The 26079-nt window shown below is 43.2% G+C and overlaps 1 protein-coding gene across 1 annotated transcript in view; it reads left to right on the top strand.

The window, feature by feature from the left end:
* Positions 1–26079, top strand: part of LOC311231808 (microtubule-associated tumor suppressor 1 homolog A-like) — a gene marked incomplete at its 5' end in the record, with an annotated part of 109323 nt that overhangs the window by 62454 nt on the left and 20790 nt on the right. The window contains 2 exons of the mRNA XM_084318432.1: positions 5877–5943; positions 25005–25128. Coding sequence (XP_084174558.1) covers positions 5877–5943; positions 25005–25128 — 191 coding nt within the window. The remainder of the gene's footprint in view (positions 1–5876; positions 5944–25004; positions 25129–26079) is intronic.

Consider the following 26079-nt stretch of genomic DNA (forward strand, 5'->3'; position numbering starts at 1 on the left):
ACTACGGCGCTCAAACTCAAACCTATTACATCACGCTCTCTCTCTCTCTCTCTCTCTCTCTACGTTGTCAAACATCAAAACATGTACACTAAAGTTAAGTTATGTTGGAGTTGTATTGTGTTTGAGTTGTTTGAGGGAAAGAAACCTCCTGTCCTGCTGTAGTTTTTATTTTCATTTTGTGCCGCTTGATTTGATTGTATTTCATGAAAAAAGTGTTTTTCAGAGATGGAAGTAACTTGAGAAAAGGTTTTGCAGTTTTCTATTTCAGTTTTGCACAATAAATGTTCTTAAAATACCTCTGTACTATGTGAAATATGTCCTAGAGTACAGTAATAGCTGCCATATAAGTGTTTTACCCCTTCAGAAGCATTTATATAGACATGTTAAGATAAATGAATATACCGTGATATATACCGTTACCGTCTATGCTTCAAATTATACTGTGATATAAATGTTAGTGCTGTCAGGCGATTAAAAAAATGTATCTAATTAATTACAGGATTTGTAATTAATTAATCGAATTAATCACATTTTAATCGCATAACCATTTTAGGCCTGATATTTTATATTCTATTCATATTTCAAATGGCATGTGTCCGGATGGCAGAATTCAGTACTGTATCTACAAAACCTTCTGTTTAATCATCTTCCATTTATTCATTTGCTTAGATTTTTCAGGTCTGGTAAATTTTAGCATGGTGTTATTCACAGTCAAAAAAAGATTTTTTTTTTTTTATTGATATTCTCATTTGGTTCATTACAATCTACTCAAGCCTAGTAACAGACACAGTATTTCTGACACTGGGAATACATTCCCTGAGATCCATAGATGTCCCTAGAATCAGATACCAAGAACATGCAAATGGACCATTTTAAAAAGAAGTCTGTAAATGTTTATTCTACGTTATTATGGAATGAATAAGATTAAAAAAAAAAAAAAAAAATGTATACAAAAAAATATATTATTTTTTAATAATTTTGAGTTAATTTTCATAACGCGATAATTTGCTGTGTAATTAATTAATCGAATTAACATGATAAACTGACAGCCCTAATACATTTTAGACCATACCGTCCAGCCCTAACCCAGGTACTCAGCTCATCCGTCTAGTTAAGTAGAACCCAGGTACTCGGCTCATCCGTCTAGTTAAGTAGAACCCTTACTCAGCTCATCCGTCTAGTTAAGTAGAACCCAGGTACTCAGCTCATCCGTCTAGTTAAGTAGAACCCAGGTACTCAGCTCATCCGTCTAGTTAAGTAGAACCCAGGTACTCAGCTCATCCGTCTAGTTAAGTAGAACCCAGGTACTCAGCTCATCCGTCTACTCAGGAGGTACCTGTTGGTGCAGCTCTTGATCACGACCGGTCAAACAAACGTGTCGTCACATATTTCATGAGAAGCGACTACTAGTCAAACAACTTCTGGAGACCGTGGTGCTCTTTCGTTTCTGGTGTTCTGTTGTGATCACAGTCTATTATTCCAACTAGGTTGGTTAGCTAGCTTGTTGTGATCACAGTCTAGTATTCCAACTAGGTTGGTTAGCTAGCTTGTTGTGATCACAGTCTAGTATTCCAACTAGGTTGGTTAGCTAGCTTGTTGTGATCACAGTCTAGTATTTCAACTAGGTTGGTTAGCTAGCTTGTTGTGATCACAGTCTAGTATTCCAACTAGGTTGGTTAGCTAGCTTGTTGTGATCACAGTCTAGTATTCCAACTAGGTTGGTTAGCGAGCTTGTTGTGATCGCAGTCTAGTATTCCAACTAGGTTGGTTAGCGAGCTTGTTGTGATCGCAGTCTATTATTCCAACTAGGTTGGTTAGCGAGCTTGTTGTGATCACAGTCTAGTATTCCAACTAGGTTGGTTAGCGAGCTTGTTGTGATCACAGTCTAGTATTCCAACTAGGTTGGTTAGCGAGCTTGTTGTGATCACAGTCTAGTATTCCAACTAGGTTGGTTAGCTAGCTTGTTGTGATCACAGTCTAGTATTCCAACTAGGTTGGTTAGCGAGCTTGTTGTGATCGCAGTCTAGTATTCCAACTAGGTTGGTTAGCGAGCTTGTTGTGATCGCAGTCTAGTATTCCAACTAGGTTGGTTAGCGAGCTTGTTGTGATCGCAGTCTAGTATTCCAACTAGGTTGGTTAGCTAGCTTGTTGTGATCACAGTCTAGTATTCCAACTAGGTTGGTTAGCGAGCTTGTTGTGATCGCAGTCTAGTATTCCAACTAGGTTGGTTAGCGAGCTTGTTGTGATCGCAGTCTATTATTCCAACTAGGTTGGTTAGCGAGCTTGTTGTGATCACAGTCTAGTATTCCAACTAGGTTGGTTAGCGAGCTTGTTGTGATCACAGTCTAGTATTCCAACTAGGTTGGTTAGCGAGCTTGTTGTGATCACAGTCTAGTATTCCAACTAGGTTGGTTAGCTAGCTTGTTGTGATCACAGTCTAGTATTCCAACTAGGTTGGTTAGCGAGCTTGTTGTGATCGCAGTCTAGTATTCCAACTAGGTTGGTTAGCGAGCTTGTTGTGATCGCAGTCTAGTATTCCAACTAGGTTGGTTAGCGAGCTTGTTGTGATCGCAGTCTAGTATTCCAACTAGGTTGGTTAGCGAGCTTGTTGTGATCGCAGTCTAGTATTCCAACTAGGTTGGTTAGCTAGCTTGTTGTGATCGCAGTCTAGTATTCCAACTAGGTTGGTTAGCGAGCTTGTTGTGATCGCAGTCTATTATTCCAACAAGGTTGGTTAGCTAGCTTGTTGTGATCGCAGTCTAGTATTCCAACTAGGTTGGTTAGCGAGCTTGTTGTGATCACAGTCTAGTATTCCAACTAGGTTGGTTAGCGAGCTTGTTGTGATCGCAGTCTAGTATTCAACTAGGTTGGTTAGCTAGCTTGTTGTGATCACAGTCTAGTATTCCAACTAGGTTGGTTAGCGAGCTTGTTGTGATCGCAGTCTATTATTCCAACTAGGTTGGTTAGCGAGCTTGTTGTGATCACAGTCTAGTATTCCAACTAGGTTGGTTAGCTAGCTTGTTGTGATCACAGTCTAGTATTCCAACTAGGTTGGTTAGCTAGCTTGTTGTGATCGCAGTCTATTATTCCAACTAGGTTGGTTAGCGAGCTTGTTGTGATCGCAGTCTAGTATTCCAACTAGGTTGGTTAGCGAGCTTGTTGTCGGAGTCAAAATCAGAATCAGAATCAGAAAGGTCTTATTTGCCAAGTAGTTTTCACATACAAGGAATTTGCTTTGGTCGTTTTCGGTGTGACATTAGCGGACAGACATTAACAGACAGATAATACAATAAAGAGGGTGGAGTCAAATCAAATGAAATATGAACTAAGCTGAGCACAATAGAATAGAATAGAATTATGAAATAAAATAAAATATAGGCCAGGGCTGTTCAACTGTAAATAAGAGGTTGAATAATATTAAATGGGATATAAACTAAATTAAATATAGCACAATAGAATTTGAGAATTTACAATAAAGATAAAATAGGAGGGGAGCTCCCGTAGCTCACCGCATATCTCTGCGCTATTTCTGCGTCGGGGAAAACCGTGCTCGTCACGGATCTGGTGGACACGAGTTCGATTCCCGGACCCGCCGTCATTTATCAGAATGTCTTCCCCTGCTCTACATCCCGTTTCAACCTGTTTCTGTCGGTCATGCTTGACCAGAAAAGCGATAAACGCTAAAAAATAAAGTTAGTACAATAAAGATAAAATAGGAATAGGCCAGGGCTGTGCAATTGGGCAGTTATGTGCAAAGAGTACGAGTCAGTGAAGTATGAACAGGTATGTTTGGTTGTTTATGCAAGTATATAGTCCAGTAGGGGTGTGTTAATGTAACACAGTGGGGGGTGTCAGTGAGGGTCCCGAGCCTTGTTGATGAGGCTCACTGCAGAGAGGAAGAAACTGTTGTTGTGGGGTGAGGTTTTGGCCCTGATGGAACGCAGCCTCCTGCCAGAGGGGAGTGTCTCAAACAGATTGTGACCGGGGTGTTGGGGTCGGCCACAATCTTACCTGCACGCTTCAGAGTTCTGGAGAGGCGTACAGGTCGTGGAGGGATGGCAGATTGCAGCCGATCACCTTTTCATCAGAGTGGATGACACGCTGCAGCCTGCCTTGGTCCTTGGCCGTGGCTGCAGCGTGATGGAGTGATGGAGGAGGTGAGGATGAACTCGATGACGGCTGTGTAGAAGTGCACCATCATCGTCTTTGGCAGGTTGAATTTCTTCAGCTCCCGCAGGAAGTACATCCTCTGCTGTGCTTTCTTGACGAGGGAGCTGATGTCCAGCTCCCACTTGAGGTCATGGGAGATGATGGTTCCCAAGAAGCGGAAGTACTCCACAGTGTCCACTGGGTGGGGAGTCACACAGGGTGATGGGGTTGAGTGGGGCTGGGGTCCTTCTGTAATCCACAACCATCTCCAGTGTCTTGAGAGCGTTGAGCTCCAGATTGTTCTGGCTGCACCAGGTCAGCAGATGGTCAATCTCCCACCTGTAGGTGGACTCATCCCCACCAGAGATGAGTCTAATGAGGGTGGTGTCGTCCGCAAACTTCAGGAGCTTGACGGACTGGTGACTGGAGGTGCAGCTGTTGGTAGAGGGAGAAGAGAAGAGGGGAAACAACATAGCCTTGGGCGGAACCTGTGCTGGTGGTCTGGGAGTCTGAGGTGTGATCACAGTCTAGTAGGGCTGACCCCTATTAGTCGATTAGTCTACTAATCGGTCGAAAGGAGCCGTAGTCGACTAGCCAACCTCTTAGTCGAATACAAAAAAAATAAAAAAATATTATATTATTATATATATATTTTTATCATTCTTTCCAAAAGAAAAGAGGCCTAGAAGCGTGGCTAACACTAATGGCACGCATACCAGAGGCTAACTGCCTACGAAAACAGGCACAGAGGCACTGAAAGAGGATTTCACCCATCTAATGAACACACTAGACTAGACAATGGACCAATTGCATGCTTTTGCAGAGGACAAGAAGCCTTCAGTTGACTCCTTCAGACATTAAGCACCCCCCACAGCCCAAATGGAATGATAAAAAAAGTAAAAATTATTAAAAATGGAAAACAAAAAAGTAAAAATATTGTACTTTTTTAATATTTTTTTAAATAGTCGACTAACTGCAAATTTTGGCCAATCATAGTCGACCATCCAAATCCTTAGTCGGGGACAGCCCTACAGTCTAGTATTCCAACTAGGTTGGCTAACTAGCTTGTTGTGAAGCTCCTTTAGGGTTAAGTTCCTGTGGTTCACAGAGCAAACGAGAAGCATTGAAACACTTCGTCGTGATTTCCTGGATACAATGTACCATTGAATGGTAAATGGCTGCATTTATATAACGGCGTTTATCCAAATCGCTTTACAATTTGTTCCTCACATTTTACCCGTTCACTCACACATTCACACACCGACAGTGGAGGCGACCATGCAAGGTGCCAACCTGCTCATCAGGAGCAATTAGGGGTTAAGCGGGTCTTGCCCAAGGACACGCTGCCCGGGAGGAGCGGGAACCGAACCGGGAACCTCCGGATTACCAGACGACTGCTCTACCTACCGAGCCACTGTTGCCCCCCTGTCCCCCATTACAGTAACAAGTTTCTTTAATAGTTGTCATACAGAAGTACAGACAGTATAGGCTTAGAGGGTCTGGGTGGGAGGAGCTGTAGAGCATCAAGTGTTGAATCATGTTCACTATAACTGATCCTCTCTCTCTCTCTCTCTCTCTCTCTCTCTCTCTCTCTGTATCGCTCTCTCTCTCGCTCTCTCTCTCTCTCTCTCTCTCTCTCTCTCTCTCTCTCTCTCTCTCTCTCTCTCTCTCTCTCTCTCTCTCTCTCCCCCATCTCTCTCTCTGTCTCGCTCTCTCTCTCTCTCTAGCGCGAGGATACCTTGAAGCAGAAGAAGGAGTTGTCTGTGGAATTGTCCAACCTCCGAGATGAACTGGGTAAGAGCCCCAACAAACACACTCACACTCATACACACATTCACAGACACACACACATACACACACAGACACACTCACACATACACACACACTCACAAAGCCGCACACACTCACACACACATTCACAGACACACACACACACACACACACACACACACACACGCGCGCTCACACTAGACATCACTCAGGTGTATTATTGATGCTCTCATTGATACTATGTTTGTTTCTGAAGTGTGTGTGTGTGTGTGTGTGTGTGTGTGTGTGTGTGTGTGTGTGTGTGTGTGTGTGTGTGTGTGTGTGTGTGTGTGTGTGTGTGTGTGTGTGAGATATATAGAGAGAGAGGGGGGGCTTTGGTAGACTATTGCATTGGTCCATTCATTGAAGATGAACGCAATGCGACATCCTTTACTAGGCTCACCCACCAACAGTGCAGGTGCTGAACTGCTGATCCGAATGTATAGGTAAAAACCATATTATGCATTTTCATCAATAAAAAAATGGCAAAAAAAAAATCCGCTCACGTGCTTACCCGCGCTCGCATTCACTGGGGGCCTACAAATACATTCTTTCATGGGGCCCAGAATCTGGAGCTACACCCCTGCACACACACACACACACACACACACACACACAGACACAGACACACACAGAGACACAGACACTCACAGAGACAGACACACACAGAGACACAGACACTCACAGAGACAGACACACACAGAAACACAGACACTCACAGAGACAGACACACACAGAGACACAGACACTCACACAGACACACACACACACAGACACACACAGACACAGACACACACACGCAGACACACTCAGACACACAGACACACAGACACACACACAGACACTCACACACACTCACAGACACACGCAGCACACAGGGGGTCTAGCAGCAGCTCTGTACGCAGCACACAGGGGGTCTAGCAGCAGCTCTGCACGCAGCACACAGGGGGTCTAGCAGCAGCTCTGTACGCAGCACACAGGGGGTCTAGCAGCAGCTCTGTACGCAGCACACAGGGGGTCTAGCAGCAGCTCTGCACGCAGCACACAGGGGGTCTAGCAGCAGCTCTGTACGCAGCACACAGGGGGTCTAGCAGCAGCTCTGTACGCAGAACACAGGGGGTCAAGCAGCAGCTCTGTACGCAGCACACAGGGGGTCTAGCAGCAGCTCTGTACGCAGCACACAGGGGGTCTAGCAGCAGCTCTGCACGCAGCACACAGGGGGTCTAGCAGCAGCTCTGTACGCAGAACACAGGGGGTCTAGCAGCAGCTCTGCACGCAGCACACAGGGGGTCTAGCAGCAGCTCTGTACGCAGCACACAGGGGGTCTAGCAGCAGCTCTGTACGCAGCACACAGGGGGTCTAGCAGCAGCTCTGTACGCAGCACACAGGGGGTCTAGCAGCAGCTCTGTACGCAGCACACGGGGGGTCTAGCAGCAGCTCTGTACGCAGCACACAGGGGGTCTAGCAGCAGCTCTGTACGCAGCACACAGGGGGTCTAGCAGCAGCTCTGTACGCAGCACACAGGGGTCTAGCAGCAGCTCTGTACGCAGCACACAGGGGGTCTAGCAGCAGCTCTGTACGCAGCACACAGGGGTCTAGCAGCAGCTCTGTACGCAGCACACAGGGGGTCTAGCAGCAGCTCTGTACGCAGCACACAGGGGGTCTAGCAGCAGCTCTGTACGCAGCACACAGGGGTCTAGCAGCAGCTCTGTACGCAGCACACAGGGGGTCTAGCAGCAGCTCTGTAGGTCGCAGAGCTCCTGGGAAACTGAGCGGCTGTCTATCAAACATCAGGTCGTCTAATTTTACACAACTGAACGCACCCCTATGCAGCACAAGGACCATGTTTTTTTTCTCTGAAATTGAATTGAGTAAAAGTACAAGTATACAAACCTAATAATACTTGAGTAAAGTACAAATCCCCCAAAACAGTACTTAAGTATTGTAACAAAGTACAATTACTCGAGTACTTTACACCCCTGGTCCTTTGTTACTCTGCAGGCCCGGCTCATTATTGGAGTCCAAGGCTGCTACGATGCTCAACCACTTTGTGTACTTATTTTTATTCAATTTTTTATTTTTATTTACTTATACTTAGTTGTACTTATTTTATTGCACATACCACAGACAAGTTTATTGTTTATTGTATATTCTGTTTTTTTATTCTGTAAATGGTTGCTTTTGCAAACGGAGAGTAAGAATTCCATTGTACTCGTTGCATTATGGCAAATAAAACGATCTGTCCCGAGGTGTAAACACAGCCGTGGCACTCATTCAAAACCATCACGTCTCACACAGGTGCAAACATAGCCTCTCACTCACTTAGAACCATCAATCATCGCTCACTCCCTCCGTCTCACTCTCTCTCTCTCTCAAACACACACACACACACTAGCTTTCATACAAACATTCTCTCTCTCTCTCTCTCTCTCTCTCTCTCTCTCTCTCTCTCTCTCTCTCTCTCTCTCTCTCTCTCTCTCAATTCAATTCAATTCAATTCAAGTGGCTTTATTGGCATGACGCAGCTTGTACATGTTGCCAAAGCAAATGGTTGATAACATAAGCATGGATTACAAAACACATATTAATGTCATAGTATATACAAACATTTTCATCATAAAATAGAACATAAAATATTACGGCATAAACATGTCAGGTGACTGTCACTCACTGTCCCTCAGTCTATGGCAGGCAGCAACATAGGCTGCTGCTAGCTCACAGCTTGTTGAGTCCTCCCCTAGTAGGACTGGTAGTTTTCCTGTATCTGGTAGTGCGGACTGGTAGTTTTCCTGTATCTGGTAGTGCAAGAAAACCTTTTGTTATTAGTTCAAATTTTTTAAAATGCGTTTCTCTAATATCTCTCTCTCTCTCTCTCTCTCTCTCTCTCTCTCTCTCTCTCTCTCTCTCTCTCTCTCTCTCTCTTCTCTCTCTCTCCCCCTCCCTCCCTCCCTCTCCCCCCCCTCCCCTCTTTGTTTTGCATGTTACACAGGTCACCTGCTCCCCAAACCCATTATCTGTATTGTAGTGTAACGCAGTAGCGTGTCAGGGCTGTCTCACCCTCCTCGTTACCGGCGCGCCCCGAGGCAGGCAGACTGCAGCACAGGCCAGAACATGTGTTCCAAAGTGTGTGTGGTTTCTGTATGTCTGAGTGTGTGTGTGGGCGTGCATGAGTGAGTGAGTGAGTGAGTGAGTGTGTGTGGGCGTGCATGAGTGAGTGAGTGAGTGAGTGTGTGTGGGCGTGCATGAGTGAGTGAGTGAGTGAGTGAGTGAGTGAGTGAGTGAGTGAGTGAGTGAGTGAGTGAGTGAGTGAGTGAGTGAGTGTGTGTGTGTGTGTGTGTGAGTGCATGAGTGAGTGAGTGAGTGAGTGAGTGAGTGGGCGGCCTGTTATTTTTCTACAACGGAGTTCGGCGATTTGCGAATCTGATTGGCCAGTGTCATTTCTGGTCATGTGACATGTACGCCCAATCGTGGGACTGCAAGTTTCTACACTGGTTAAGCTTAGGCACTCTTTCGAAGTTGGTTAAGGTTAGAGTTTGTGGCGATAGAACGCCAGGTGCTTTGCAGGCTGTTCGACGCGGAAATGGGCAAAGACACAGCTCGTCACGCTATTGGGCAAACATGTCACATGACCAGAAACGTCAGTGGCCAATCGGATTCGCAAATCGCCGAACTCCGTTGTAGAAAAATAGGACGCGTGAGTGTGTGTGTGTGTGGGAAGGCTAGCCTGTGTGTTACCAGTTTCTGTAAGAGCCATGAACCTAAAGGAGTTGTGGGAAGAAGCAGGTGTGCAGCAGGTCACAGTGATCACGTACTTCAGGCCCGGGGTCCAGTCCACCCTCTACTTTAAGCTAGCAGTGCTAAACAGACCATTGGGCGGGAGGTACTGGTCGTGGCTGCTGTTGCTAGGCGACAGTTTTTATGGTGATTTTTTTTTTTTATAAAGTTCTAGCGCTTGGCACTAAGTGCTGAAGGGAAAATATCCCAAGCTTCACACGACGCCGTCTCAGGAATGTGTTCTTCTCTCTCGACGAGGGAGGAGAGGGAGGCCGAGACGGTCTTCTCTCTCCGGTCATGTTTGCTAGCAGCCGAGTGAACTGGAAACCGCGCGGTGGTGTGAGACTGAGCCGGGAGACAGACCTCTTTAATTCAACTGTCCATTCATTTCTCTTTCCATTTACCCTTTCACTGCCACACTACCAAAGGGTTAACCTTCTGTAGTGTGGTAGTGAAAGGTTAACCTTCTGTAGTGAAAGGTTAGCCTTCTGTAGTGTGGTAGTGAAAGGGTTAACCTTCTGTAGTGTGGTAGTGAAAGTGTTAACCTTCTGTAGTGTGGTAGTGAAAGGGTTAACATTCTATAGTGTGGTAGTGAAAGGGTTAACCTTCTGTAGTGTGGTAGTGAAAGGTTAACCTTCTGTAGTGAAAGGTTAACCTTCTGTAGTGTGGTAGTGAAAGGGTTAACCTTCTGTAGTGTGGTAGTGAAAGGTTAACCTTCTGTAGTGTGGTAGTGAAAGGGTTAACCTTCTGTAGTGTGGTAGTGAAAGGGTTAACCTTCTGTAGTGTGGTAGTGAAAGGGTTAACCTTCTGTAGTGTGGTAGTGCAAGGTTAACCTTCTGTAGTGTGGTAGTGAAAGGGTTAACCTTCTGTAGTGTGGTAGTGAAAGGTTAACCTTCTGTAGTGTGGTAGTGAAAGGGTTAACCTTCTGTAGTGTGGTAGTTAAAGGGTTAACCTTCTGTAGTGTGGTAGTGAAAGGGTTAAAGAGCTTTTCCAAGCGTTCGTGGCCAAAGCAGCACAAGCTGGACAACAATAAGATGTATTTGGTGGTAGTAGTAGTAGTAGTAGTAGTAGTAGTAGTAGTAGTAGTAGTAGTAGTAGTAGTGGTAGTACAGTAGTAGTACAAAACCAAAAGCGAATTACTCATTCTTAACTGTATATCAGCATTGTTCCACAAGTTAACCCCAATAATAGAAATACACCTCATTTTAATCCCTTTCTTAGCTTTTTGAACAGTAAATTTACAAATATCTCTCAAATCATATTTTCTTTCATGTATTGAAAAAAACCTTTGCACCTGTCATCCAAACGATTTGAGGTGAGGTGAGAAAATCGTTTTATAGTCTATTCGTTTATCCCCCTTTAATATACTACACATACTGTAGGTGTTTTTAAATGGAAACAAGGTCAAATTTAAGAATTCTTATATATTATTAATATGGTCTAAAATGGTCACCTCTCCTAAAACGTTGATGTCCTCAGGTCTAAGTCTGAAGGAAGCTGCTGCAGTGTGTTGGGAGAGATGTTCCAGACGGCAGGGGGTCAGAACTGAGGACAACACCATAGAATAATGCTTCTTTGGGGCGGCTGGGTGGCGCAGCGGTCTAATCGCTCGTCACCAACGCATGAGACACCGGTATCGAATCCGGCTGTCGGCGTTGCCTCCGGCTTGGGCCGGTCGTCATACTGACTCAATTGGCAGAGTCAGCGGGAGGGGAGTCGATGGGTGGTAATCTGGTCATTGTAAACAGTGTGAGCCTCCCACACGTTACACCTCGCCAGTGAGAGTCCGCGCTGGCAGGTGAAAAGAAGTGGCTGGCTGACTCCGCATGTATCGGAGGGGACATGCGATAGTATCGATCAACCCTCCCTACGACGACCAGTGGGGGGCACATGCAAGCAACGATCAAGACAGGGGAGGGGGGAATTGGCACGACTAAATTGGGATGGGAGAAAAACAGAAAAAGGAGAAAAAGTGGATAAAAAAAAGAAGAATAATGCTTTTTTGGGTATAGAGGGTCTCAAACAAGCATTCTGTGGGTCCACAAAATCAGTCTCCCATCCACTGTCAATGGAGAAGCTCCAGACTTTATACCTGAGTGATGACGTCACAAGTTTGAGTCTTACTTCTCCCTTTGGGAGCAGGGTAGCTCATGATCATAAATATAGATTGAACTGGCTTAGGCCTTGGAAATAACATACCGGATAAGGGTTGCGTTAGGGTCACATTGTCTACATAACTATAGTCTGTAGATATTAGGGGTGGGAATCACCAGTTTCATCATGATACGATACGATATAGATTCTTTGGACAACGATACGATATTTGCCGATATCACAAAGTCTCTCACGATACAATACGATACGATTAGATTCAGGTGCCTGCGATCGATATGAGATGATATCATATGCCCATTTAACACAATCAGTAACATTTAGATCAACAAAAAAAAGGTAATGAAAATATCATTTGACATTTGTATTTTTGAGCTCTTCCAGACATTTAAAGGAAAATCAATCTATTGTTTTTAATACAAATAGACCTCCTGTTCACTGTAAAGTGCCACGTTTTTATATATTGAGCTTTAAACTTTAAGCTACATTTTTTGGAACTCAAAACTCACAACCTCCCTCTCCCAAACCGTTCCTACAACAATTTGTTGATGTTGCATGATCATGTATAGGCCTACATTTATTATGTATTATATTGTTTATGTTTAAATAACATTTAAACATCAAACTCCTCTGACCTCATCTGGTCTTTCCAAAGACGCGCGCACACACACACACACAGAAAGGGAGAATGCTATGCTGTAACATCTACACACACGGAGCTACTGCTGTTGTTCTTGGGCGGATATGAGACTCGCCACAGGATTTTCAAAATAAGAGTATCGATATGAATCGATCTTATTACATCGCATCGATCCGATTCGATTGTTGATAATTACATCGATGTATCGATCTGGATCGATGTATCGTCCCACCCCTAGTAGATATGTGTTGACTCTTATAGATATGTGGTCTGTAGATATGTGTTGGCTCTTATAGATATGTGGTCTGTAGATATGTGTTGGCTCTTATAGATATGTGGTCTGTGGATATTATAGATATGTGGTCTGTGAATATTATAGATATGTGGTCTGTCGATATCTGTTGGATCTTATAGATACAGTATGTGGTCTGTGATATGTTGTGGAATAGCCTTAGTGACGGGTTGAAGTTGTGTACTTCTCAGGGGAGATTTAAAAGGCCCTAAACAAGGATAAAATAATTCAGGAGTAAGTTTTGAGTAAAACATCAAAAAAAAATCTAAAATATTTTAAGTTTTTCTTTCTTATATTAAAGCCCAACATCCAGGTTAAACCCTACTGATCAATTATGGGTAGTTTACATCATTGGTATATAATTTCATTATTTATTTTTTTCCATTTGACACCGGAAATGCCAATCCGAAAGAGTTAAAAAGGTCCACGCACGAATAACATGCACGCGCGAATCAAAAAAGCTTATCAAACGCCGACGTCACTACAGGTGCATATTAATGAGCCGAATCTAAAAGCTTATCAGACGCTAGCACTGCCGTGACGTCACTTCAGGAAACGTATGCCTTATGTCCGTCCGGGTCATAGTACTAGATCAATGGTGGCCCACTCGGTGCATCACAGTTAGCCTATAGCTCCGCCGTCCCTGCTACAGTCGGGACCACTACACTGACGTTAGCCTATAGCCCGCCGTCCCTGCGGGTGGTTCTCTCCTCTTTGTGTGCCCCCGTCCCCGCGGGTGTCCCGCGGAGGAGCCCGTGGACGCGACAACAGCGGCGGCCGCAGGGCGCCCGAGCCCGCAGCGCTAGTTAGCCCATAGCTATCGTGTACCACTAGCCTTTACGGGCTCGAGCACCCCACGGCCGCCGCCGCTGCGTCCACGGGCCCCCCGGCAGGGCACCCGCGGGGACGGGGTGCACAGAGAGGAGAGAACCATTTTGGGTCGGCCGTTCATGCCGGCCAGCGAGCCGGATGTCGGGATATGTTGTTAGCACAATAGCTACCAAGCTAAGCTATGTTAGCTACTAACGTTATAAACACAATATGTGTACAACGACACAATGATTTACACTATTACAAATATGGTAACGTGGTTGTGGCTTTTACAAATAGTGGTTAGCTTTATAGATGGATGGCTATAATCACGGAGCAATAGTGTTAGGTGAAACAGATACATTTTCATTCGGCTAGTAGTAGCAAGCATATATCTATGGTAGCAAGGCTCTCTGCCTGCCACTAGCTGTGTGTGACTCTCAGCGCCCCCTGGTGAGCCCCCTGGTGCCCTGCACCTGTTGTGACGAGATGATTTCGATTACACACGCACGTTATGAACCATTGATTAAAATATCCACGTGCGTGGTGATTGTGTTGGGCAGACAAAATGTTTGATAAAAACGCTAAAACTGGGTCAATTTCAATACTTTTTTTTCCCTTCTTCATGAAAGTCACCGTTGGCCTAGTCCACATTGTTTATTGAACAAAAATACAACGTGAAGGTTGGCCTTTAAAATATATTTAGTTTTTAAGAATTGTAAAGGATAGGCAAAAATAAGCATGTGCTTCAATCTATTCCTTTTTTCAGTCATTGAGTTTGGATTTTGTGTGTGAGCTTACTTTGAATATGTACATTTGTGATTTATCTTTTTTTTCTTTTTCTTTTGATTGATCAGTAAACAAAGACCGAAAATAAACGATTCATCATCATCATCATCATGTTGAGTCTATGACATTGACATATGTGGTTATATAACTAGAAGTCCTGTGCCTAAGCTTGTGTTTCTGTCATTAGTTTCTTTCTTTCTTTCTTTCTTTCTTTCTTTCTTTCTTTCTTTCTTTCTTTCTTTCTTTCTTTCTTTCTTTCTTTCTTTCTTTCTTTCTTTCTTTCTTTCTTTCTTTCTTTCTTTCTTTCTTTCTTTCTTTCTTCTTGATCTCTGCACATTCTCTCGGGACCTTCGCTGTGCTTCTTGTCAACAACATGATCCCCCCCTCCAGCGATGGTAAATCTCCGCTTATCTTATTTGGAAATTCTTTTAGACGAGTGGTTTTCAAAACCTCAGGAGTGACTCAACACGTTGAGCTGGAAAAATCACAGGACTTTCCTCTCTGGAATGTTGACAATGTAGCCCTTCACGGTGTAATCCTAGCAACCATCTCCGAGGAAGATATGAACTGAGAGGCGCTATCGCTGTAGATATTTACTGTGGAATCACAGTCGTGGATACAAACATACAGTATATAATGTTTGTATCTTTAATGTACAAACACCTGGTACTATCATTTAAACAACAAACACCTGTACTATCCTTTAAACAACAAACACCTGTACTATCCTTTAAACAACAAACACCTGTACTATCCTTTAAACAACAAACACCTGTACTATCATTTAAAGAACAAACACCTGTACTATCCTTTAAAGACCAAACACCTGTACTATCCTTTAAACAACAAACACCTGTACTATCCTTTAAACAACAAACACCTGTACTATTCTTTAAAGAACAAACACCTGTACTATCATTTAAACAACAAACACCTGTACTATCCTTTAAACAACAAACACCTGGGCCCTATTCCCCGTACCTGGTTCAACTAAGTCGATCAAGGGTCCCATTATCCAGCTTCAGTTAACCCGATGTTTGAAGCCGGGATTTTCATGTTCCTCGAAGGTGGATTCAGTCTCGTTAACTAGAACCAGACTTGAGACCCAGGATAAGTGCGCGCGGCCGCTTCAGTTGAAAAGCCATCACGTATCGATAGCAGAGATCCTGATTTTTTAACGGCATTGATTGATTAATTGATTTAAAACTTTATTAACAGATTGCATTACGGCTCAATCGCCTCGCCGACAAGTTAAATGCGTTATCTATAGGCTAATTTTAAGTCCCTCATTACCCCAATCAATCAGATTATATTTATTTAAACTTGCCTGCTGGCAGTAGGTTTATGGAATGGATAATCAAATGAGATCTTGCTAGCGAAAATAATTAGTTAAACTGTTATACGGAATAAGGACACGGCTCTCTTACCCATTGATTGATGTATGGTGGATCTTTTACTTATCTATACTGTGGTGTAACGGTGTCTGCTTTTGACTTTCACACAGGCGGCCCGGGTTCGAATCCCACTTCTCCTAGTCTTTTCCTTCTTTTTGCAATGTAGGAATAATTCAATTTGGTGCACGTTGAGAGCTATATAAAGAATGACATCCTCAATGCATGTAGATTTATAATATTTTAACTTAAAACTAGGCTACTTCTGCGTATAATCATTAATATTATATTCCAAAAAATTATATTGGAAACACGGGGTTTCGAACACCGGTCGCCCGGTTGCCAGGATTGAGCACTACCGCTGCGCCACTGTGCCAGATGGGATAAATTCATTGTTTATACATTAATGAACGAGAGACCCGTGTTTAGAATATTCTTTATTTTGAATGAAGTTTTATCTCTTTATTCTCATTCATTAATGTGACGTCAACAGCTCATTCAATTTCTCAAATCCGTCAAACAGCGCATCTCATCAGACATTTTAATCCCAGTTACAATATCACACAAAATCCACAATCCACGCATAGACACTTCAATTTTATGCTTGAATGAAACAAAATCCAGGCGCTCCTCTCCTTCCTCGCTCCTCATCCACAGCGGAGAATATGAAAGGAATCAGAGCCAAACGAGCGATAGGTTTCAATCATTAAGGATATCCCCGCGGGATTCACATTTGCAATGCTGCGCGTTGTTAAAATAACCACATAATGTGTACATCGCACCGAGCGAGCGCCACGGTATAATATAACGTGCATTATTTAGGACAAAGTGAATTTAGTATCAGAATTTTGGGTCTATTTTACATTTCAAAAGCCCCCTCTGGAAGAATGGAGCACAAAAACGTAATTCAGAATGGTATAATGCAGATCGTAGACTGTGGGAATAATTTCAGGAAACGGGCTGTCACTTCTTTGCGGGGGCGTGGCTATGGTTCATCCGGCTAACTTGAACTTAAACCCTGCTCTCGACCAGGCTCAAACTTTTTGATCTGTTGTCATGGTGATTTAGACAATCCAGCTTTGGGGAATGGGAAAGTCCGGCTTAAGTCAGACTTGACCGAAAGTTATCCGGCTAACTCAGTTATCCAGGTACGGGGAACGGGGCCCTGTACTATCCTTTAAACAACAAACACCTGTACTATAATTTAAACAACAAACACCTGTACTATCATTTAAAGAACAAACACCTGTACTATCATTTAAACAACAAACACCTGTACTATCCTTTAAACAACAAACACTTGTACTATCATTTAAACAACAAACACCTGTACTATCATTTAAACAACAAACACATGTACTATCCCTTTAAATAACAAACACCTGCACTATCCCTTTAAAGAACAAACACCTGTACTATCCTTTAAAGAACAAACACCTGTACTATCCTTTAAAGAACAAACACCTGTACTATCATTTAAAAAACAAACACCTGTACTATCCTTTAAAGAACAAACACATGTACTATCATTTAAACAACAAACACCTGACACTATCCTTTAAGGATGACTGTCAAACACACACAGACTTAACACCGTCAAACGCACGCAGACAATGAAGGCGTCCACTTGCATTGCGTGCACACAAACGCATGCACACACAAATAAAGACCCACATGTACTACCCATATAAAGTGGACACACGTCTGCTGTCAATTCCACTCTTTCTGTTCCATATATACACACTCTCAGACCTCTCCCACCCTGCATGCCCAGACATCTCACACACACACACACGTCTGTCTAATGCACACGCACACACACACACACACACAACCTGATACTCCCAACATATGGCACATTCCCCCGACCACATGCACACACACAAATGCACACACTCTTCCACCAGCGCTGTCTACAGCCTTGGGTCTACTTGCTCCTATGCTCCTATGCTCCTGTGCTCCGTATGACTGGGGCTGCCCGCAGGTTAGGGTTAGCTAGCTGTGTGTCCTCAGACATTAAGATTTCAAGATTTCAAGAGATTTATTAGTTCACATACATACACGAGACATGTGGTGAAATGAAGGTGGCCATGCCTGCCTTGATTGTGCAAAAAAGAATATATACAAATAATAATAGAATAAAATAGAATAGATAATAATAGACATCAGCGCTTTGCACGTGGCGTGTGCACGTGATTGAATCCTCCAGGTGCACGCAAAATATGCAGGCAAGCGTGTTGAACAAGGGCGTCTCTCTGAAGCCCATGTCTCTTAACCCTTTCACTGCCGCACTACCAAACGATTAACCCTTTCACTGCCACGCGACAGCAGGTTAACCCTTTCACTGCCACACGACAGAAGGTTAACCATTTCACTGCCACACGACAGCAGGTTAACCCTTTCACTGCCACACTACAGAAGGTTAACCCTTTACTATCACACTACCAAACGGTTAACCCTTTCACTGCGACAAGACACAGAAGGTTAACCCTTTCACTCCCACACGACAGCAGGTTAACCCTTTCACTGCCACACTACAGAAGGTTAACCCTTTACTATCACACTACTACACGGTCCTTCTAAAAGCACAAGGCGTCAGAGACGGTCTGTATCAAGAGAGAGACTGTATCAAGAGAGACTGGACTCTTTTAAAGCAGGCCTGAAAATCTGTTTCAAAAGGTTTGATTGCTAGCTTTTTTTTTTTTCTTTTTTTGCTTTTTTTTTATTGTGCTGTTGTCTTTAATGTTCTGTTTTTTAACTGTTCTATTTTTTTTTATTCTGTATTTTATTATTTATTATTAATAATTATTTAAAAAATTTAACTGTTTTAACCCTGTAGCACTTTGGGATCCTAGTGAACGAAAAGTGCACCACAAATTCAATTCATTATTATTATTATTATCGGGAGAAGACGGAGCTGTAGGAGTTCTGGGTCATCTGCAGCGCTAAAGAAAGCGGCAACAATGAAACTACTTGCTACAAAATAAATGTACCGTGTCGTCCCGGATAGACAGGGTTTTATAAGACGAGCCGCCTGTCAAACTGAAAGGAGGTCTCTCTCTCTCTCTCTCTCTCTCTCTCTCTCTCTCTCTCTCTCTCTCTCTCTCTCTCTCTCTCTGTGAGGAGGTCTCTCTCTCTCTCTCTCTCTCTGTGAGGAGGTCTCTCTCTCTCTCTGTGAGGAGGTCTCTCTCTCTCTCTGTGAGGAGGTCTCTCTCTCTCTCTGTGAGGAGGTCTCTCTCTCTGTGAGGAGGTCTCTCTCTCTCTCTGTGAGGAGGTCTCTCTCTCTCTGTAAGGAGGTCTCTCTCTCTCTCTCTGTGAGGAGGTCTCTCTCTCTCTCTGTGAGGAGGTCTCTCTCTCTCTCTGTGAGGAGGTCTCTCTCTCTCTCTCTCTGTGAGGAGGTCTCTCTCTCTCTGTGAGGAGGTCTCTCTCTCTGTAAGGAGGTCTCTCTCTCTCTCTCTGTGAGGAGGTCTCTCTCTCTGTGAGGAGGTCTCTCTCTCTCTATGTGAGGAGGTCTCTCTCTCTCTCTCTCTCTCTCTCTCTCTGTGAGGAGGTCTCTCTCTCTGTGAAGAGGTCTCTCTCTCTCTCTCTCTGTGAGGAGGTCTCTCTCTCTCTCTGTGAGGAGGTCTCTCTCTCTCTCTCTCTCTCTCTCTCTGTGAGGAGGTCTCTCTCTCTCTCTCTCTCTCTGTGAGGAGGTCTCTCTCTCTCTCTCTCTCTGTGAGGAGGTCTCATCTTGGCCCTCTGGCACGTTGCCTACATTGATTAAAACAATTTATTATCATTATTTTCAAATACAATTATTTTCTTTATAAAAACAAGATTTGGTCTTCAAAAAAGTATTTCTCCATAAATGTGTCTTACAATCAGGGTCGTCTTTATATCCTGGACAATACGGTATTCAGAGACAATAATTAGACGTAATGTTATTTTATGTTGAGTAACATTATATATGAATTTTGAAGATGTTTTAAATGAATCACGATCTCTGCCAAAAGGCTGGGAATCAGCAGTGAGTGGTTGCCGTGGTAACTAAGGACCAACTGAAGCAGGAACCACTAGATCACGATTATTTGTTGTTGTCCTTTTTGTCTGTCTCTATCTCTCTGTCTCTCTGTCTCTCTCTCTCTCTCTCTCTCTCTCTCTCTCTCTCTCTCTCTCTCTCTCTCTCTCTCTCTCTCTCTCTCTCTCTCTCTCTCTCTCTCTCTCTCTCTCTCTGTCAATTTCAATTAAATTCAAATGGCTTTATTGGCATGACGCAACTTGTACATGTTGCCAAAGCAAATGATTAATAACATAAACATGGATTACAAAACAGATATTAATGTCATAGTACATACAAAAATTATCATCATAAAATAAAACATAAAATATTACGGCATAAACATGTCAGGTGACTGTCACTCACTGTCCCTCAGTCTATGGCAGGCAGCAACATAGGCTGCTGCTAGCTCACAGCTTGTTGAGTCCTCCCCTAGTAGGACTGGTAGTTTTTCTGTATCTGGTAGTGCAAGAAAACATTTTGTTATTAATAATAAAAAAAAAAAATTAAATGCGTTTCTCTAATATATTTATATTTTTCACATTTGGTGAGGAAGTGCAACTCAGTTTCAGGCTCTGAGGATGCAATGACAGCACAGCCTTTGCTCTGCAGGAAGCCAGGTTTTCCTGTGCCTCCCCTTTTCTTTTTTAAAACTTTGACCAGTCAGCTGGTTCTTTTAGCGTTTATCGCTTTTTCATCGCATTCATACTTGGTCAAGTTCGACCGACAGAAGCAGGCTGAAAGGGTTCAGATGGAGGGGAAGACACTCTGGGAAAGGCACGGCTGCCGTCCGGGATTCGAACGCGCTCAGCCCCAGATCCGTGACGAGCACGGTTGTCCACGGCGCTGAAATAGCACTCGCGGTACGTGGTGAGCTACTGGAGCTCCCCTGCCTCCCCTTTTCAACCAGCTGGGTAAGGGGGTTCCTGATGCTCCTCAGCTCTAGGCATTGCAGGGCTTGATAATGGTACGAGAGGGGGTCACTTTGTTTTAGGTGTGTCCAATAGTTAATTGCTCTTTTTTGTATTTTTAGTAGGGATGTCCGATATTATCGGCCGATATCTGCATTAAAATGTGATATCGGGGGGGGGGGAAATTAAAAATCCTTTTTATTTTTCCTTTTCTTTTTTTTTTTACATTTCTATAACCTTTATTTACCCAGGCAAGCAAGTAAGAACAAATTCTGATTTTATTTATTGTCAAAAGTATGCATAATGTTGTGTTAATTCCACAACAAGAGATATGTAATGTTAATTACCTGAAATTATAAAAAAAATATCCTAAAAAATATAATATATCCTGCATATATCGGTATCGGTTGATATCGGTATCGGAAATTAAGAGTTGGACAATATCGGTATCGGTAAAAAAGCCAATATCGAGCATCCCTAATTTTTAGTATTAGTGGGTAACGGCCTAATTCTGCCCTGCATGCATTGTTTGTAGTTTTCCTCTGGACATGTAGGAGAATCTTACAGAACTCTGCATGCAGGGTCTCAATGGGGTGTTTGTCCCATTGGGTAAAGTCTTGTTTTGTAAGTCTTGTTTTGGACCCCACACCTCACTGCCATAGAGTGCAATTGGTTCAATAACACATTCAATTAATTTTAACCAGATTCGAATTGGTATTTCTGTTTGTATATTTCTTTTTATGGCATAGAAAGCCCGGCGTGCTTTCCCTCTCAGCTCATTGACTGCTTCCTTAAAATGTCCAGTTGAACTGAGTTTTAGGCCTAAATAGGTGTAATGTGTGCAGTACTCTACATGTTTTGTACCAATTGAGAACTTTGGTAGGACGTCCTGAGATCTGGATCTTTTTTGGAATATCATTATTTTGGTCTTTTTGGAGTTTACTGCCAGAGCCCAGGTCTGACAGTAATGCTCTAGCAGGTCTCTCTCTTTATCTCACTACCTCTGTCTCTCTCTGTCTCTCTCTCTCTCTCTCTCTCTCTCTCTCTCTCTCTCTCTCTCTCTCTCTCTCTCTCTCTCTCTCTCTCTCTCTCTCTCTCTCTCTCTCTCACACTCTCACTCTCACTCTCACTCTCACTCTCACTGTCTCTCACTCTCACTCTGTCTCTGTCTCTCACTCTCTGTCTCTCTCTCTCTGTATCTCACTCTCTCTCTGTCTCTCGTTCTCCTACTTTCTCTCCCATCTGTCTCTGGGGGTGACAGTGACTGCTGTGTGTTTTGACCTTTAAGCTCATTTCACTCACAGGAATGTCAGCAATATATATATATCCTCATTCTCACCACACGCACACACACACACACACACACACACGCACACACACAGAGCGCAGCAACTGGTAAAGCCACATTGTTTAAGTCTCTGAAGTAATGAGTAATACCTATTGAGCAGGTAATAGTCTGTGTTGTAATTGCATTGTCATTTTAATTACAGGTTGTGTACTGGCATTGCAAACTGAACTCCTCCCTGGGGGGGGGACTGACTGGGAATTGTTTGACCTTTGACCCCTTCCAATAGGTTTGGTTTGTTGTAACATATGTCAAATTAACTCTGACAGTGATAGATAGCCTGGGTTTGGATCCCATTTGTTTCACTCTCTTTCCTCTTAGCAGCACAAGACCCCATGTTAGCGTGTGTGTGTGTGTGTGTGTGTGTGTGTGTGTGTGTGTGTGTGTGTGTGTGTGTGTGTGTGTGTGTGTGTGTGTGTGTGTGTGTGTGTGTGTGTGTGTGTGTGTGTGTGTGTGTGTGTGTGTGTGTGTGTGTGTGTGTGTGTGTGTGTGTGTGTGTGTGTGTGTTGTGGGGTCACTAGTGAAATTATGTCATAATTACACACCTGTCAGACACCACACATGCGCACACACACACACACACACACACACACACACACAGGTTTTGTAAGTAATTTAGTAACAGTAAGTCCGTTTTATCCGGTTCACGATAAAGACATGTGTCTAAGTTGGTCACAGCTGTTGCCCACATGATGTCATCGTCATGGTGACAGTTGGGTAGGCTAATACTGGTGGGTCTGTCTGAAGGACTAACAGTCTGAATAACAGCTGTTGTGTTTTATGTGTTTGTTATTCAGAATCACCTATATTCCCAGAGTACATGACGCCACAAATAGTCATTTAGTCAAAGGTTAACCTTTCACTACCACACTACAGAAGGTTAACCCTTTACTAGCACACTACAGACGGTTAACCTTCTGTAGTGTGGTAGTGAAAGGGTTAACCTTCTGTAGTGTGGTAGTGAAAGGGTTAACCTTCTGTAGTGTGGTAGTGAAAGGGTTAACCTTCTGTAGTGTGGTAGTGAAAGGTTAACCTTCTGTAGTGTGGTAGTGAAAGGTTAACCTTCTGTAGTGTGGTAGTGAAAGGGTTAGCCTTCTGTAGTGTGGTAGTGAAAGGGTTAACCTTCTGTAGTGTGGTAGTGAAAGGTTAACCTTCTGTAGTGTGGTAGTGAAAGGGTTAACCTTCTGTAGTGTGGTAGTGACAGGGTTAACCTTCTGTAGTGTGGTAGTGAAAGGGTTAACCTTCTGTAGTGTGGTAGTGAAAGGGTTAACCTTCTGTAGTGTGGTAGTGTGAAAGGGTTAACCTTATGTAGTGTGGTAGTGAAAGGGTTAACCTTCTGTAGTGTGGTAGTGAAAGGTTAACCTTCTGTAGTGTGGTAGTGAAAGGGTTAACCTTCTGTAGTGTGGCAGTGAAAGGGTTAACATTCTGTCGTGTGGAGGTGAAAGGGTTAACCTTCCGTATTGTCGCAGTGAAAGGGTTAAAGCTGAACGTCTGCACTTTATTTCAAATCCCCGGCGCCGGAGAACAGAGACACGGAACACGTTTCAGTGGAGACTCAGTTTGACAAGACGACTTTGTATATATTCATGTGGTTATTAAGTGAGCTTTACATCCTGCTTTTACAAACGGGTCTGAGCCTGAGTTCAGAGCTCAACACAAACATGTGATGGACTGCAAGGTCGGGGTCCCAAGACTGAACACGGTGTCCCAATACAGGGTCTGTGTGTATGTACTAGGGCTGACCCCTATTAATCGATTAGTCGACTAATCGGTCGAAAGGAGCCGTAGTCGACTGGCCAACCTCTTAGTCGAATATAATAAAAAAAATATTAATATATTTTTTATTTTATTTTATTTTGTATCATTCTTTCCAAAAGAAAAGAGGCCTAGAAGCGTGGCTAACGCTAATGGCACGCATACCAGAGGCTAACTGCCCAAGAAAACAGGCACAGAGGCACTGAAAGAGGATTTCACCCATCTAATGAACACACTAGACTAGACAAATATCAAGATGTATCCATCAGTGGAGCAATTGCATGCTTTCGCAGAGGACAAGAAGCCTTCAGTCAACTCCTTCAGACATTAAGCGCCCCCACAGCCCAAATGGAATGATGAAAAAAAAATAAAAAAATTATGTCAACCAATAGTCGACTAGCGGCAAATTTTGGCCAATCCTAGTCGACCATCCAAATCCTTAGTCGGGGACAGCCCTAGTATGTACCTATCTATACACCAGCGTGGAATACCTATCTACACACCAGTGTGGAATACCTATCTAATCGCCAGGTTCTACTGTGAAAAACGTTGTCAAAGTTAATGCTTTAATTTTGGAGAATAATTTTAATTATTTAAAGCGTTAAAATAAATTAATCTAGATTAATCTATGGAGTGAAAAATTTTCAACGTTGTGAACTTTCAGCAGTATCTTTGCTTGTTCTTTTTTTGCATCGACTCATGCACCTTTTTGAAAATCATCTGACATGAAGATGGAACACATTTTTGTTGTTAATATGATTTATATTACTGGTAGTTCATACAAGACATTATCGTCCTCTAAGCCAATCTGCACTTTAACATAGGCCTGGGTTGTTTTTATTTGTTAGCGCCGCGGATATAAGAAAGAGGACTTTAATAAAGCTGAGTGAATGTTGATGGTTTTGTTGAACATTTGTATTTCACAGGAGAGACACTGTATTCAAAGAAAGCTATTAAAACAGTCTTTGAATCTAAATATACTTTCTTTGTGTTGATTCTACATTAATTCCATGATTTTACTCAAAGCAAATATCTGTTACAAGCTTCGGTCTTAAGTAGAAAAATGCGATTTTTAATCTAGATTAATTACAGAAAATGGTGAGATTAATTAGTAAAAAAGTATAGTATCTAGTACATCTATACATCGGGTTCTACAGTGAAATGACGAGTTTCTCTTTCCTCCTCCTCCAGTGTCCTCGAGCCAGTGCTGTCAGCGTCTGCAGGAGGAGAAGGAGGAGGTCCGCACCTCCCTGGAGGAGGCCGTGAGGAGGCTGGGGGAGACGCACCGGGAGGAGCTGGGCCAGCTGGAGGACAGGTACCGCGTCTTACTGGCTTACTGGACGTTGGTAGAACTAGGATCTTTACTGGCTTACTGGACGTTGGTAGAACTAGCATCTTTACTGGCTTAGTGGACGTTGTTAGAACTAGTATCTTTACTGGCTTAGTGGACGTTGTTAGAACTAGTATCTTTACTGGCTTACTGGACGTTGGTAGAACTAGTATCTTTACTGGCTTAGTGGATGTTGTTAGAACTAGTATCTTTACTGGCTTACTGGACGTTGGTAGAACTAGCATCTTTACTGGCTTAGTGGACGTTGTTAGAACTAGCATCTTTACTGGCTTAGTGGACGTTGTTAGAACTAGCATCTTTACTGGCTTAGTGGATGTTGTTAGAACTAGTATCTTTACTGGCTTAGTGGATGTTGTTAGAACTAGTATCTTTACTGGCTTACTGGACGTTGGTAGAACTAGTATCTTTACTGGCTTAGTGGACGTTGGTAGAACTAGTATCTTTACTGGCTTAGTGGACGTTGGTAGAACTAGCATCTTTACTGGCTTAGTGGACGTTGTTAGAACTAGTATCTTTACTGGCTTAGTGGACGTTGTTAGAACTAGGATCTTTACTGGCTTAGTGGACGTTGTTAGAACTAGTATCTTTACTGGCTTAGTGGACGTTGTTAGAACTAGCATCTTTACTGGCTTAGTGGACGTTGTTAGAACTAGCATCTTTACTGGCTTAGTGGACGTTGTTAGAACTAGCATCTTTACTGGCTTAGTGGATGTTGTTAGAACTAGTATCTTTACTGGCTTAGTGGACGTTGTTAGAACTAGTATCTTTACTGGATATTGTTAGAAGTAGTATCTTTAGTGGATATTGTTAGAAGTAGTATCTTTAGTGGATATTGTTAGAACTAGTATCTTTACTGGATGTTGTTAGAACTAGTATCTTTAGTTGTAATGTCTGCTGCTGGATGTGTTGTTCTGC

This window comes from Notolepis coatsorum (genome assembly GCF_963971535.1).
Source record: "Notolepis coatsorum genome assembly, chromosome: 7".
Lineage (NCBI taxonomy): Eukaryota > Metazoa > Chordata > Actinopteri > Aulopiformes > Paralepididae > Notolepis > Notolepis coatsorum.